At 39.2% G+C, this 17,249-nt stretch overlaps 1 protein-coding gene across 6 annotated transcripts in view; it reads right to left on the bottom strand.

Annotated features, from left to right (window-relative positions):
* Positions 1-3,143: 3,143 nt before the first annotated feature.
* Positions 3,144-17,249, bottom strand: part of NF1 (neurofibromin 1) — a 251,530-nt gene continuing 237,424 nt past the window's right edge. For all 6 annotated transcript variants that reach the window (XM_059996363.1, XM_059996364.1, XM_059996365.1 and 3 more), the window contains one exon: positions 3,144-6,824. In XM_059996363.1, the coding sequence (XP_059852346.1) occupies positions 6,682-6,824 (143 nt within the window). In that variant the 3' untranslated portion in view covers positions 3,144-6,681. The remainder of the gene's footprint in view (positions 6,825-17,249) is intronic.

The raw sequence follows: 17,249 nt of genomic DNA on the forward strand, positions 1-17,249 counted from the left end.
GTACCCTTATTTTTGCTCTCTGGGGCTAAGGCATGCCTTCATGGAGTTTTTTTTTTTTTTTCTTCATGGAGTTTTTAAATGTACAAAATCAGGGCGCATTTCCCAAAGTGGGACGTAAGGAGGAAAATAAGAACAGAACGAGCCAGTCTCCTCTCTGGTGCACTGCTTTCTGCCCGGATGCGTTTCTGCCTGGATGCTACATGTGCTCTCTGGGCCAGGTCACCCCCAGCCTCAGGTACCCCCTATACATTCAAGACTCCATAACCCTATTTTAAACTGCTCAGTGGACATATCCATCTGGACACACTTCTTGGTCATTTTTCAGGACCCAACTCCTCAGTCATCGAAGCTGCCAGTCACTGGTGCACACCTTGGACACTGTGCTCACTGGTTACGTGGCTGTTTCCCCCACTAAATTGTGATCTCGCATAGGGCAGAGACCAAGCTTTCTTCTTTTTTGGCATCTGCAATGCCTGGCAAAGGGCTTGGCACAATTACAGTAACTGAAAACATTTCTTTGAACAAATGAATCAGATGAGGTTACCTCTGTTGACATTTTCTTTGTGTAAACATATTTAAGTTGGGGAATGCTCTCTGAACCTCTGATCAGGAAGGGGCCCTATTAAGATTCCGATGTGAATTTCCTATTTTATATGGAGGAAGTGGCCCCCATGGGGGATGTTCTGAACTCTGTAACCCCACAGGATCCTCTTTATCGTGACTAGCTTGACTCACAGCATAAACACATGGTAAAGGACCTAGAAAAATTTGGCCCAATTTAAATATATGATGCGTCTTTGGAAATTTTAAATATGCATATATACATATATATGGTGTATGTACATATGTACATATTACAAGATATAAATGCATTTTTAGAAGGTACTTTAAAAAAAGCCAAATCTACTAAAATTACAATTCCACATTAACATTATGAAATATCCACTTACCATCAGCGAGTACTTTTAAAAGAACAAAGTGTGAGAGATTCAAACAAACGGGGACTACGTTGCTATAGTGTGGCCTAATATTTACAGAAACATAATCAACATTGTGAAACGGCTTCTTTTCAATTGGCAGCTAAAAGAGTCTTAAGTGGAACTTACTTCAGTAAGAAGATTGACTCTCTAATGAAGACAGGCCTGGCATGTTACTCGGGGCAACTGCCCTCGAGGGAGTTTAGATGCCACCGTGCGTTCTGGCGTGCAGCGTGCAGGCTAAGTTTCACGGATAGAAATCAAGGGAGAACGAGGGGTGAGGGCAAGTGTTACAGATGCTGGCCACCACTTGGGGCATGGGGGTGAGGGATGGGCTGCTTTTTTCTGGAAAAAGGAACACTGCGATGCTACCTTTGTTGTAGGTTAAGTTTTTACTATTCTTCCAGCATGTTTCCGCCCTACCCAAACCCCCTTGGGGATAAACTTTTCTGGCCAGACAGTTCAAAATTGCCAGACTAGCCTGGACTGTCCCAGAAAGCAAAACTGTGCAGGCAAAAATGGGCACAGGGGCCTGTAAACGGTGGATGATATTGTCAATGTTCTCAAGGAGCTCACTGTCCGGAGATGGAGAGGTGATCACCCAAAGGCACCCCTACTTTATGATACTTTAGCCTGGAGGGAAAAGATAGCTATTTGCAGTATAGGTGACCCTTGAACAAGGTGGTGTATAATTTATAGTCGGTCCCCTCTGCATCCCTGAATTCAACCAACCACGGACCATGAAGCACTGTAGTATTTACTACTGAAAAACATCTGTGTGTAAGTGGACCCTTGCAGTTCAAACTCCACTGTTCAAGGGTCAACTGTACTTAAATTTTCAGTGGTCTTTAAGCCTGGTGCCCAGAGAACTCACCTGAAGCTTTACAGCCACACCAACACCCCCCACAGGCTCTTTCTTTCCCTCCCTCCCAGGACCCCACCCCTGGAGAGTATGCACACTCTGCCTCGGTCTGGCCCAGAGCCCAGAGTGCTGCCAAGCTCTCCAGGTGAGTTTCCTCTGCTTTCTCAGTCTTTCTGTAAACAGACCAGCACTTGCCTCAGCCCTGCAGGTGTCTGCTTCTTTTAGCCCTTTGTCTAACATACCAGACGCTGTTGCCCTCGTAGGCATCAGCTCTGTCCTGCCCACAGGGTCTAGGCTGCATTCTTTCTCCATCTGGGAGCTGCCCACATAATGGGGTAAAGAAAATGGTAAAACTCCCAGCAGTGGAGCCATGGAAAACGTCTGACAGTGTTTACACAGGCCGCGCCCGGGAAGGTTCTGCTGGGGAGAGCTGAGAGCTGGAGAGAATTGTGGGCTCCTAATATATGCCCTTTGGTTGATCTCGGGGTGTCCTGGCATTTCTGACTGCTCATTTTAAAAGAACCAAAGTCACCTTAACCCAGAGAACAGAGTCACCCCTCAGTCTGGCAGGCCCTAAAGAAGTATTTGATGGGGTTCAGGACATGTGACCTCAAAGTATGGCACCTTGAAGGAGCTTGAGGAAATGGCAGAAGCAGGAAGGTTTCTCTGACCTTTCCCCTGCCATCGTCTCCTGAAACAGGTCATAAAACCTTCACTTGAGAGGTGCCCTCCCTAACCCCGGAGGAAAGGAGCATCCTTATCTCTGGAGACAAGACACAGGGACTTCGAAAATTGCAACAGGTCTTGCTAGGTTTCCCCCACTTCACCGCACTTACCTCATAGTGTTTGACCTATCAAATTTTTACACAAATGCTCACTCTTCATCAAACCTAGGATAGAAATACTCAGGCTTAACTGATTTTTCGGGTCTTCTCATCTCTTTTTGAAGGCTCCTGTGTCATGTAAAATTTATATTAAATAAATGTGTGTGCTTTTCTCCTATTAATTTATCAGTTTAATTTTCAGACTCAGCCAGAGACCCTAGGAGGCTCAAGGGAAACTTTTTTCTCCCCTACACATTTCACCAAAATTATTTTACCTTTCGTTTAGAGAGGTTCTGGAAATAGAAAGGTCCTTCCCATGGAGCGGGGGTGGTGATGGTGGTTTGAGGAGAACCTAAGACATCCTTAAAAGAAAGGAAATGGCCTTAATGTTTCAAAAGATCAGGGAGGAGTGCGGGGAAGTGAGAAAACAGAGCTGATGCATGTGAAGAAATTAAATAACTCCCCACATCTTAGAGCAGATTGAATTTACATTTTACTTAAAAAAAAGGGGAGGAGTACATACACAGGGAGGAAAATGGGACGGGAACAACAATGATCTGAAATGGATTTCTACAGTTTTCCCCTACAATGGTAGATTTTGTCTGTTGGGCAGTATTTCTCCTGCTGGCGTACAACTGCTTACAATTAACGAGGTTGTAGACAAGGGAACTGCCAAAGTTTGGGCCTGAATGGAAAAGAGAGGAAGTTATCATATACAATGTAAGTTTACAATACACAGCATTTTCTTTAAATGATGTAACGCAGTCGCAGGAAGAAGTTAACAGTACTAACACGAGAATAATCAAATTTTTGTTTGTTATCCATGTACAGCAACTAACTGCTTTACAAAAAAGCAAAATAATACAATATATCATCACAGGTATTTACAGTGTAGTAAATATACTTTTCTGTCAAATTTTACACAAACTATTTACAGGTGAATATACTGCATTAAAAAAAACTGTGTGGCTGACACTAAGAGTGAATTTTTGTATTAAGTCCATTGCATAACATTGAATAAGACATGCCTCATTATGCCTGGGTTGGGGGTGGGATGTAAAAACAAAACCAAAAAAACCAGAAAAGCCAAAACAAAACTGAAAACCCCTAAAACCCACTGAGCAGGGAGGGTTGCCGGCTTACAGTCTGTCTCCCCCAGGACATCCGTTCATGGGGGTGGCAGCTGGCTGTTCTCTGTGGTGTCCTCAGCCCTGGCCCAGGACCTGCGCAGAGCCGGCACCCAGTAACGGACAGGTGCTGAGTGGATGCAGGACAGAGCACTTGCCACTTCCCCCAAAGCTAGTGAACTGGGTCTCGGTGCTGGCAAACAAGGGCACACCCCTGGGACAGGGCAGTGATAAAACAGGGAGATCATGCATGCCAGAAAACATGGTGAGTTAATGTTTTCCTTTTTAAAAAGTCAGGGGAAACACCCACAAACCCCAAACAAATTACTTTATAGAACTTACATCCAATTATGCAAAATAGGCAACCTACTATGAACTTCAGAATTTCTTGTGCAGGTTATAAGTATGAGGCCTAAAAAACAGTTTCATTTCTCAGAGGAAGCATACTGGTGAGAGATTTATCTCATGTGCATTTCAGTTTCTTGGAAAGCTGGATTTTCCTCAAAAGGCAGAAGTTCTTCAAACAAGGTAAATCTTAAACCTTAATAAGTTTTCAAATTCCCAGGATATACTGGTAAAAAGTATTTTTGCAATTCAAAGAAGGCTCAATTTTGATTTGTGCAATGCAGATCATTAATTTCATGAGGTACTTCAAGTGAATTCATCCATTCATTACACTAGAGGGAAATAACGAATAAATTTAAGACATAGCATACCTTGGAAAACTTGTTTATGGACAGATCAATATTTTTAACGGTAAACCTTTGGAAGTTCCTCTATTTTGATAGGAGAAGGAAAATAGCATAACACTACCCACTGTCATTGCACCAAACCAACAACAAAGAGGGAAAAACATGGAACCAAAATGATTCAAGGCTCACATCTGCCTTTTATTCCAGGAGCCAGGAAGTTGTGATGCCCATCCCAGAAGCTCTGGGGTGTGGGGGAACGTGGACCTTACCAGCAGCTTGGCATCCTTGGCACCGGGCTGTTAATGATCTGTTTCTAAACTCAGCTCTAGTCTTAATTCCTTATCGTCTCAGTTGCTCTGTTATTATAAACATTCTATTCTAATGAAGCGTCTACAATAGTTAAAAACAAAAGTTTAGTTAATTGCACCTGTCTTCAATATTTTCCAACAATTCAGTGTCAAAATAACTATGAACACTAAAGTTTTTTTCATTTTGGCTAACGGTTCTTACTTTTCCCAGGACTGTAAACAAATTAAAAAAATTAAATTCTTGTTATTTCTGAATATCAAAAGCAATTTTATTTACATTAACATATTACATTGTTACTGTGTGGATAAATGTGAAATGTGTTATATTATTAAAATCAGAACATTTAAATGTACCATTGATTTAGCTGTGGAATTTAATTTACTGAAATCCACTCATGAAATAGCACTTCAGGAAACTCCCCCTCCCCTAGGTTTCTTCTTCTCTCCCAAAGCCATTACACCTTAACATATAAAGGGAACCCAGGAATAGGGGGATAATATCTTCTTGTAATAAATATGGTTTAGTCCTAAATTGGAACATCCAGATACTAATATATTCACTGAAGTCAAATTATTTTGCACACTGCAGGTACCACAAAGAAATTGGATCTGCATTACTATGGAAATTCCAATGCCATGATAATCCATACCATTCAGTATAGCAGCAACTCTTAAGGTCCCCTATCGTCATAATAATGCAGGTTGACCAGTCTTTTCACAGTGATTAAATGCAATTCTATCATATAGAACCCAAATGTTTTTGCTAGAGATTCCTGACTTTTTTGGAGGGGAGAGGAAAGATTACAAGACATTTAAAATACATCTCATCAAAAAATTTTTGATAATATACACCACACTCTCTATTTCTGGGAAAATTATTAAACAAGATAAAAGCATCGTCTACTCTAATAGTCACGTACCATTCCATTTTGTTTGGAGCTAATGCAACCATCTACGGAAATTACCTCCTAGGAACAATTTGCAACACTCTGTTCACTGATTACCCTGCTCGGAATTATTTAGGAAAGAAGAAGAGGAGGGGAAAAATGTATAATTACTATACTTAGTATAGTTTTGGCTTACAAAAACAAAAAACGACTTTTAGCATATTTAAAGATTAAAAGATAATCAACTGGAAAAAAATATAAACTAGTTTGGATGACTGAGTTTGGATAAGGCCTCAGAACTCATCTCTTTAATTCGGTAATGTTAAGATACATGTGGTTACGCTTATTTTCCTGTAATTATTGCTAATACTCAAGTGTTAGTATTTCTTAAGAACCCACTACAAAATACTAAATCCCTCCTCCCCCACCCCCCAAAGTACCTCGCCTGTGGCTTTATGGTATGAAGTCACTGAGGCTTGACCTCTATGGTTCTTCAGTTTTGTAAGGTAAAAAAAAGTCCACAGCTAAAAGTCAGATTAAACATACTGGGGTTATATTATTATTTCTCCCATTAACTTCTATCTTGAAAAGTGTGTAAATAAGACTAACACTTTACTTTGTATGTTGAAGAAGGGGAAAACATAGAAGGCAGAGCTCTGTGCAAATGGCTTTCATAGCTGGCCAGTAGTAGCAGTATTCAAGAAATCATCCTCTCTCACAATTGGGATGTTCTCAGTTCAAGTGTCCTGACCTCCCACTTTCTTTGCAGTTGTTCTGAACACTTGCTTAAACCAGACAAACCAAAAGTAGAAGAAAAAAAAGTTAAAGAAAAAAGCAGCATTAAATTTAGGCAACGCTTCCAAGAGTTGATCATCTGGCAACATGGCAGACTGGATGGGCTCATTATAAAACATGAAGTGCAGCATCACAGCACGGTGGTGAGGGGTCACTAGTGAAGAGCCCGTATAAGTTAAGTCTGTTTGAAAACGGAAAGAAAGAAAGCTTCACACGATCTTCTTAATGCTATTACGTTTGAAACTGCCAGCGCTTCTTTGCTTCTGCACCTGGCTTGCGGATCCATGACGAGTTCGCCCACTGTTACAGTGCCCAGTGGTAGGGGAGAGTTCAACATTCTCCTTGTCGATTCCTGGAGAGAAACAGAGCAGCCAGTTACCCCCTCTCCTGTGGTGTTGAGCTCCAGGACTGAATCTCACGATTTGTATATGAGATACAAGCTGGTGTATTGTTTTTGCATTCATTTTAATAGTCAGTTGCTAGAGTGTTTACAAAGATCTTGTCACACAGAAAACCTCACACTTTGTTAAGCAAAATTTGCTATCATGGCAGAAAAATAGCATAAGGAAAAGAAAAACAAAACAGAGAAGTTGCAAGGAAAAGCTAGAGGCAGGCAGGATTGAGCTGAATGAAAGGCTAGCAGCCACCAAAGACTAGAACGCCTTCCTCCAAATCAAAACAGAAGCTTCCAGCAGAGGTCAGCTTCTAGCCACGTAGCCTTACTGGTGTTCTATACACAGAATATATTCTGTAGTTGCAGAAGGTACAGAAATTCATCATTTCAAAGAAAGGCAGAAGCTTTTTATTTTTTAAATCACAGTGCCTACCCCAAAGGAACTCAAATATTTACTGAGAAAATAATATATCAAAAAGGTCATACTGTAGAATTTTTGCTTTGATCTTCTTTTCAACTCTGGCAAGTCATTTTTTGTTCTGTACCGTAAACAGATGCCATTTATTTCTCTCATGGAGGAGATTAAACCTCCCCAAACTGGGCCCTACAACGTATTTTTATAAATCATCTAATTAGTAACTTCATAAAAGTAACTAGAAGCAAAAACAAGGTATTTTTTACTCATCAGATTAATAAAGATTACAAATTCGACAGGTAACAGAATAGTGGTTACCTCTGGGGAAGAAGTGACTGGAAGGGGGCATGAGGATGGTTTCTTGGGGTGCTGGCGATGTTGTTTCTTGATCTGGATTTTTAAGTATGTTTACTTCTTAAAAGTTCATTAGGTTGTAAGTTTATAATCTCTGTGCTTTTCTGCCATACTTGAATAAAATTTACTAAAATAATTAGACCGATTATACCCACCTTTGACATAACTACTGGTAGGAAAGCAAAAAGTATTTCAGCAATTTGTATCAAAATGTAAAGTACTGATTGATATTTACTGATACAGAAAAATGACCATAATTTTGGATTAGGGGAAAAAATCCACATACAGGGGAAAATAAACAAACAAACAAAAAGGCTGGGGAAACATTTGCCACAAAATGTTATCTCTGGATGGTGTGATTTCAGGTAATTTTTACTTTATTCTTTTTTTTTCTGGCTGAGCCACACGGCTTGCAGAACCTTAGTTCCTCGAACCCATGCCCCTTGCAACGGAAGCGTGGAGTCCTAACCACTGGACCACCAGGGAATTCCCTGCTTTATTCTTATCTGTACCATCTGAATTTTAAAATAAATAGTAAATTTGACAATGGAAAAACTTCTGTTTTTCGACAAAAAATAGTACGTCAAGTCAAAAAGTATTTACGTTACTGAACATGTACATAGACCCACACATCTATTTGTTTGTTGGTTCTTGAACAGGAAATGGATCTGTGATGACCTCCTTCTAGGAGCCACACATCTTTGTTTGGATTCAGCCTTGAATTCAACTCAGAGTATGAGGCATCTGGAGGCACATGGTCTGATTTACACAGGCTCCACAGAGGTTTGCTGTCTTGAGCTTATCAAAGGAACACTGGCATATGACAAAGTGCACTGGGCTGGGAGTGTGAGTGCATCATTAAAAATGTCAGCAACACCTCTCCAGGAGGCAAGCATAGTGAACCCACTCTTGAATCTGTTCCAATCTAATCCTACGGGTAGAAAGATAAACGGAAGAAAGTACACTGTGATGTTCAGAGAACTTTTCTCTGGGTAGCAGAATTCTGGATTTTTATTCTCTTCTGCATATTTATTTGCATCTTCTCCAGAGCTATTTAGAAAAGAAATAACAAAATTGAAAGGAGACTGCTCATCATCCCTTGAATGCGCCTTGAACTCTGTAATGTGTATTTCTGTAGCTCTTTCAATTGCTTTACCAATCTCTACAAGGTAAAATGCAACCCGTATTTTTTCTCTCTTTTTTTTTTTTTTTGCGGTACGCGGGCCTCTCACTGCCGTGGCCTCTCCTGTTGCAGAGCACAGGCTCCGGATGCGCAGGCCCAGCGGCCATGGCTCACGGGCCCAGCCGCTCCGCGGCATGTGGGATCTTCCCGGACCGGGGCACGAACCCGTGTCCCCTGCATCGGCAGGTGGACTCTCAACCAGTGTGCCACCAGGGAAGCCCCTTCTGCCTGTTTTTATATGGCATTTATATTTTGCCTATATTATCACAACTTGTGTATATGTCATATTTTCTCTACTAGAATAAAAGCAACTAGAAGGGCAAAGATCGTTTATCATGCATTTTTATCTTCCTATAAGATCTAGTTGACGTCTTTTTCAACAAACATTGGTTGAACCGATGTTTCCATTTTTAAATGTGATGGCTGCAATTCAGAGCCAAAAAGCATGCAACCCCTGATCTCCAGTGGGCTGGCGCCATATTTTTATTGGAAAAGACAGTTTTTTCCAGCTTCTTCCATCTGAAGTGATCATGAACTTGTCTGAGTATTTGACTTTCCATTTCCTCAAATTTGCACGTGGTCTAAAAGTTCAAGTCCAATAGTTCCTTATCTAAGTTTATTTCCTTAATAGGAAATAAGATTCGGGCAAAACTAGAACTTTAAAGATAAGGGTTTGAAACAACCAGGGGACGGTCATCAGGAGGGACACAGTGCTGATGACCACTGGAGGGCCAGTGGCCCTCTGCCAGCAATCTGCCACTCCGGGGCTCTTTCTCGTGTGACCACCTTTGGTGCAGCCTTGCCACTGCTGGACTACGGCTCATTCTGGGGGTGGGGGGGGCAGAGCAGTCATCACACTGCAAGGTGGCAAAGCTACTATTTGAGGACAAGGGCCTGTTCAGTTTAATTCTTAAGAATTAAAATTATATAAATTATAATCAGAGTAAGTCACTAGGGTGAAGGTTTTTCTTCAAAGACATACTAAGAATATTCCATTTCCTGTTTTGTTAAGCAAGTAACCGGGACTGTCACTGATAACCCAAAGCTTCAATGCTATGTGAGAGGCTGATGTCCCACTTCTACTCAATTTTCATCTCAATTCATTACCTGTTTTTGTGTATATGTTTTCTTCCTACTTAGTGACCCAACCCTACAAGTCACACACAGGTAAATGTGGCATGATGGTGATTCCTAAGTTCAACTTCACAGCAAAGGTGTTTTATTTAAGGATTTAAGGAGAAGCTGACATAAAAATCTTGGAGGTTTTTTTAAAAAAGCATTATATTTATACCAAGAAATAGCACCTTGAAAAAAACCAGGTTAGTATGAAACAGAATGGTACCCGTATCCTGGATTCTAAGCATAATTCTCACTTTTGAGAATGTTGGCAGCATTCTTCTTTTTAACCCTCTGAAAATAAATCTAGAAACCTTTCTAGAATGTAGTGAAGGGTTTGGTCTCAACATTCTATAGGAAAAACTCTCAGATTATCAGCCTGACTGCCCAATTGGAGACAGCTCCATCTTGCTTTGGTGCATATACTGTATTTTAAATTGGTGAGCAGACCTTGGTGCTGCCCTCTGCTCATCAAGGCCGCTTGAAGGCTTTGCATCCTGGTCTCTCTTATGCCCCTAAGCACTGGCTTTCCCTTCTGACTCTCAGTGGGCACAAAAGCAGAAATCCATGAGGTGACAGAAATCCAAAGGCCACCACCCAAGTGAAATAAAGGTAAAAACCTCTGTGGTCCTGACTTGCTAGTTTAAATTCCTTTAGATATGCTGTGGTTAAGCATGCAGCCAGTTACAAACAACATGCAGGGCAGAAGAAGCTGAAGATTCTCTACAGCAGTGTATGAATAAGCACTGTGCTTCAGTGAACTGTGGTAGTTCCAGATAAAGATAAAATCCTAAATAAAAGGTGTTATTGGCCAAAATTCAGTGAATTAAGAGGGAAAAAATTATTAGATTACACTATAGTTAAATAACATATATAAATAACTTACATATCTATTATATGTCTATCTCCTCTGCTCAAACATGAGTTCCTTGAAGGCAGGTATCAGGGTTTATTTTGACAACTAGGGATATAGTTCCAGGCTGACAAATAATTTTTAAAAAGTCACCTATTTTTTTAAACACCAAAATGATTTCTCAAACTAGAACCTAATATTTTCATGAAATAATAAAAGGATCGAATCCCTTTTAGCTCTTGAGAAGCTGAGGAAAAATGGGTTAGGTGATTTGTGAGAAGTTATTCAACAAAAATGAAAGACATAATAATCCAAACCTCCCACCACCTGCACAAGGCGACAGTAAGTTCCCTGAATCTGCATTGCTTAGTTTATCACATATATCACATGGCAAACCTGTCAGAAAACTCTTATTGCATCTATGAGAAGGCAAAGCTGTCAGAAGGCTCATTTGTTACACATACAGTGAGGCACATCAGAAGACCCAGGTTCCAGTCTGTTTGGATCAGAACTCTTATTTGGTTTCAGTTCTTAATCTGGCAATTAAAAATAACAGTAGACGTGCCTATTTCAAAGGATTGTTAGAAGAATCAGATAGGCTAGGTGAAGACTTTTTGCACACAGATAATTACAGCATAAATTAAGATGTTCCTAATACCTGAAAAAAAAAAAGACCAAGTGAAGTACTGAAAGGAATTGTAGAACAAACGCAAAGGACTCGAATTTTATACTAGAAATTGTAAAATTACTGACGCTAATGTAAATAAGCAAGAAATAGGTCTTCTTAGAAGAAAAGATAACTATAGCTTGTTCTTATGCTATAGTAATACACTGATGGGAATGTGTTAAACATATATTTAGAAAATTCATATTTTGAGCTAGATATACAAAAGAGTAACTATAAGAATTTTAAAAATATTTGTAATGGTCTTTCATCAATTGCTAACACCTCTTTTTCTATACAGGTCTAATCTTTCTGTATACTAATCACTGAAAAGTAAAGAAAGAAAAGGCATCTTTTATAAATTAGACATAAGTGTATCACATTTTTTTCTTCTTAGTCCTTTGAGCTAACCTTAAGGACCACATTCCTTTCTTTTTTTTTTTTTTTGCGGTACGCGGGCCTCTCACTGCTGTGGCCTCTCCCGTTGCGGAGCACAGGCTCCGGATGCGCAGGCTCAGCGGCCCATCCTCCTTTCTCTATTAACTCTCCCTGGAGTTTCTTGTTAACCTGCCTGTGTTAGTCCAGGGCTGCGACTGCATCTTCAGTGTTCAGGGGGAGCATGAACAGCTCTTTCATCAAGACAAGTCTCAGCCCTGTGGCACCGTAAGCATCCAGACCTTACAGTAATGGCCTTACAGATTCTTTAGATGCCTGAACCAGACTCTGCTTACAGGGATTGGTGAATGAAGTCTCATGCCATGTGCCCAGGACGAGCGCAGGGTAAGCAGTATTTCGTGCAAAGATGACAAAAGTAAAGAGTACCTTGATGAGGCAACAGCTGCATGAAAACTGCTGATTTAGAGCAAGGCAGAGAAGCTTCACAGACACAGAATGGAAGAAAAAACAAAAGTGAGTGATATCTGTAAGATTTTTAAAGGGTGAAATATGATTAGATACTGGATAATTATTATCTTCCTTGGTTTTCAGGAGGATTCTTGTTTTAATTACTGAACTCTGACCATTAATTTCCCAAACGTTACAATCTCTAAATAAATGGCCAAACTTACAATTTTACAGATAGATGTGTTTTTACCACCTTTATTAGAAGTAAGAATTTTAGTGTAAATCAAGAATTACAATAAAAAATGAAATGGAAAATTAGCAGAAATTACACCAAGCAATTGCTCAGTTTAAAATTATTTTTTTCCCTTAAATATGGGGTAATAACAAAGAAAAAAGAAGAAAAACTAAATCAAGAATATACCAAATAAAGGTCTGGGATACGGTAAGCAGTTCCCTAAAACATTAAAATTGTTTTGGAGATTTTATGTAGTCTCAAAATAGAGGCCTCTAAGTTTCTTCTAAGAGGGAGACATTTTAAACCTGGTAAACACAGCAGAAGTGTGACTAAGTCTACCCTTTGGAGAAATGGTTTTGATAAACTAACCTTTTCTGCACACAGCTGTCAGCACTACTGGGCTAGCTGATCCACCCGGCTTCCTGGGAGGGAGGTCTGCATTACAGAAGCAAAGTGACTGAATAACTGACAGGCCTGGACATAGCCCCAAAATAAAGTGAAAGAAGTGAATTTAAAATAAAGTTCAACTAAATAGGTCTTTGCTCCATACTCTAATACTCTAATTCATACTCTAATACTAACAGTAAAATAACGTGATCAAAGAAAAAAATTAAAGTTTTTTTTCCCAAGTGAAAAAACATTTAAAATAGATCACAGGCTTATTTTTGTTAAAAAATTATAAAATATGTGACCTCACATATTTTTGAGGTCAAAGATATATTATAAAACTTTTGCCATAATTATTACCTGATTTTTCCGAACAGATGTCCCTTTGAATGATCAGAATAGTTTACAGTATAAGGTACAACATAAGTACAAAAGAGATCACGAAAGAGGGCAAAATAGTTATTTGTGTATACTTTGCCACTCTTACTGTTCTGAAATCTATTTGAGGGCAGGTCTCATGTCCTAGTAGCCCCCACCACTCCCTTGGGTCTAACAGAGTCCCTTGCATGTAGTAAACAATGAATATCTGGGATAACTCAAGATAAAATCTGGATTTCGGGTTATTTTCTTCAGAGCATTGTAGTATTAATCTCGTACCTAAAAATCAAAGAACTTGTGTACACAAAGAATTTGTTAAACAACATGACTCAGAAGGAAATAACAACTTTAGCTGAAACCGAATACTGAGATCCACAGGCAAAAACTGTCAAGTCTCTGGGGACCAGGGTCTCTCTCATCTTTAAATGTTCCAGAGTACCTAGTGTATACCTACAAAATAGGTGTCCGAATGTTTACTGAATTAAATTACAGTGTGAAAAATATTAGGAGGTCTCGGTAGAGTATAAATTAAATTTTAATACATTGGAAATGAACCTATTTAATTTCTTTCTAATCAGTACTAAAATCCATATAATTCCATCTGGATTTTTATTTCTAGTATACTTGCTCCTTAATATCTAAAGAGGATACAGGAAGACTATTTGGAATGCATTCTTGAAATGGTTATAAAGCACTCACAATATGGCTTTTAAAAAGGCTTCTTTGCTCATCCTGTAAGAGAGCCATTTATGGCTTAGCCTTAAGCACGAGAAAGTCCCATATGTAACATTTTTAGTAGATAGGTTTTATTTTCTAGTTCTAATCCTGGTTCTTCAATTCATGTCCAGCTCAGCTACACTGGACCTAAGAATGGATCGCAATATCAAATTTGAAATATTCTTATCAGAGAGTAAATATTATGGATTCTCTTCAAGATTCTCATAGTGGCATGTGGGAAAATCTGAAGAGACAAAGTTTTATGTCCATTTGGCTTAAAGGACCACAGTTAACACAATTTCATATGCACTGAACTCTGAGTACAGTCCATTGGCTCCACTGATACCAAGTCAATTTCTACTAGGAGTGGGGTCAGAAGACAGTCATTTATGTAATTTTATATACAGAGTTATAAAACAATCCTTCTTGTGCTAAGGGGACAGACAAGTGGGCTATGATCATCTGTCAAGAATGGATTTTCAGAGACAACTGCTTTATGTAAATGACCGCTACTTCCTCAAAAGCTGGTGACTGATGAATTATCACCAAAATTTTTACCTAAGTAAGGTTTAGTGTTTCATGGGGGAGGGCGAGGGGGTTCATGAATTTCTTGTCTAGCTAATTTGACAGTAGAGAATATTGGAGACCAAAAGAAGATACAGCTTAGTGGCAGATCCTGCTAAGTACCAAAGATCTAGAAAGCAAAGTCTTGCACTGACAGAGAAAGTTTGAAGCAAAGGCTTGAGCTGTGTGCAGATCAGCAACTTTTGCTTTTTGACATAAAGAAACAGAGCTTTCACCTGTTTAAAATTCAGTAGACTAGCGCAGGCTGATGTTGGGTAATTTGATGGCAAGCCACACTTATGCTCCATTTCAGGGAGTGACACAGGGTTTCTTTAAATACTTCTGCTTAAGACTTGGCTGACGGAAGTGGAGACAGGGAAATATTCTGGTTTCTATAGAACCAAATAGCGAAGCCGAAATGCTGGAGTGAGTTATGAATCTGGATTAGATTCATCACTTCTTTTAGCCCTTTGATATCAGCAAACTCAGATCCACAAAGAATTGAGGAGATAGGGATGTAAGATTACAAGGAGCTAAAGATATAAAACAGCATACCTAGTTACAAAGTATTAACTCTTGTAAGAGGTATTCCCTAAGAGCAAATGACAAAAACACAATAATTAGGTAAATAAATAAATCGGGATCCTTTCATGGAGATGAGCCCACAGTTTAGACATACAAATGGGTTTCATCGAAGAGTAAAGTTACTAATGAAAAGATAAACTCTTTCTCTAGTAACATGTAGTAAAATAATCTGGTGAACCAAAGGACATACAATTTAGAGACAGAAAAACACCGTTATTCTACTTAATTAATTGTATTCTTTTAAAGCTTCAGTTTCTTTTGAGAATAGTCAGAGGTTTCCAGGGTGTTATAATCTATTCAAGCAGCCATCTTTGGAGAACTACTGGAGGTGACACAGTAGGTTTAAAACTGTAACCAAAACCACATATGCTATTCTTTGATTTCTCTAAACGATTCTAAATAAGAGGTTACAGAGTAGGACTACTTTTCTAAGCAAATGATATGGCTAATGTCCAATCAACACAGGACATGAACAGTTAATCAACTAGCAGAAGAACTTGTACTAGTACCTTTATTCTTAATCTGATTATTTTATTGTCTCCATCAGTGGGCAAAGATGGGCAGAAATACCCCTGACAATTAGTTTGGGTTAAAAAAAAAGTCAATGTAAAAACAACTAAACATTTTGACAGCTTTAACATCACTTTAGTAGCCCAAGAGGCAAAAGACTGGTCAAAATGAACCAAACTTTAAAAACAAGAGGATCAATATAGACAGTCTACGAATTTTCTAATTGTGATTAACTTCAGTGGTTGACTAACCCAGACGATAGAGAGCTCTACAGAAGAAAAGGAGCAGTGGACTTAAGGTAAGGCAGATGGAAGTAATGAGACAGAAATAAATAAATGAAACAAAAAGGGGAAGGGAAGGAAGAAAGATGACAGATACGGAAGGCAATGAATGTGGTAGAAAGAGCACTGGCCTTGGTTCTGGGTAAGAACTGTGTGATAAAGCAATTCACTTAGCTCTTCTAAACTCAGTCTCCCCTTCACACACAACATTGTGAGCCTAGAAGTAAATTACCTCTATAGTACCCCCTAGCTCCAAAATGCTAAGATTTTATGGCGGGAGGCAGGGGGTAGTGGTGATGAGGGAAAGAATTCAGTGGCTGCAGTATCTAGAAGAAAGTAAACTTAAAGGCTTGTCCTGGCTTTAACAGTTGAAATGCTGATAATGGGGCAAGATCATAGGCACACTCTAGTGCATAAGAATCACCTGGGTGTTTATTAAACACAGATTGCCGGCTGGGCCCCACTCTTGGAGTCTCTTGTGCAGGAGGTCTGGGGTGGGATTCAAGCGTTTGCATTTCTAATAAGCTCCTAAATGATGCTGAGGCTGCTGGTCTGGGACCACACTTGGAGAAACACTGTTCTAGGGAACAGGTGACAGAGGCCAAATAAACACAGTTATATGGGGAAAAAAAGTTGGCCAGATTTCTCTTATTTCTTGGGAGGGGAGAAAACCTGACTAGGTGCAGTAAGGTGATTGATAAGTAAATGCTGGATCAAACAATTTGTTTCCTCTGCTGACGAAGGCTTTGTTGTTGACCAAAGCTTAATAGATGAATATAGTTATTTAATACAATGGTTTATAATATGAATTGGGTATTAGATTTGCCAAGTTCTTCAGAACCTTCAAAACTATATATGTTTAAACATTCATGCAAAACTGAGATTATAAACTGGGAATTCTACTTATGGATCTTGAACGTCACAAAATAGTTATAATACATCATTTGGCTTTTTAAAAGAAAATCCATGCTAACACTTAACTACGTCTAATATTGATAACTTTTCCTTATAGCATGAGGTGTTTCATAAGTAAACTTTTCAGATAATGAAACTTTAAACACAAAACCTTTTTACTTTTAACCACTTTAGAAAGTTATCTTTCTGAAAAGAATACATGACCACAACGGAAGCTTCCTTCATTACCCACTGCCATCATAAATACACAATGGCGTCAGTTCTGTAATGAATTGAATACACCTCCAGGGTTTGACCAGACTCATAAGAAATCATCCGCTTTGTCACTGAATAAGCCCAGAGTTCTGTACGTTTGCCATTTCTGCCATCTTGTTTATCTCAGC

This window comes from Delphinus delphis, chromosome 19 (genome assembly GCF_949987515.2).
Source record: "Delphinus delphis chromosome 19, mDelDel1.2, whole genome shotgun sequence".
Lineage (NCBI taxonomy): Eukaryota > Metazoa > Chordata > Mammalia > Artiodactyla > Delphinidae > Delphinus > Delphinus delphis.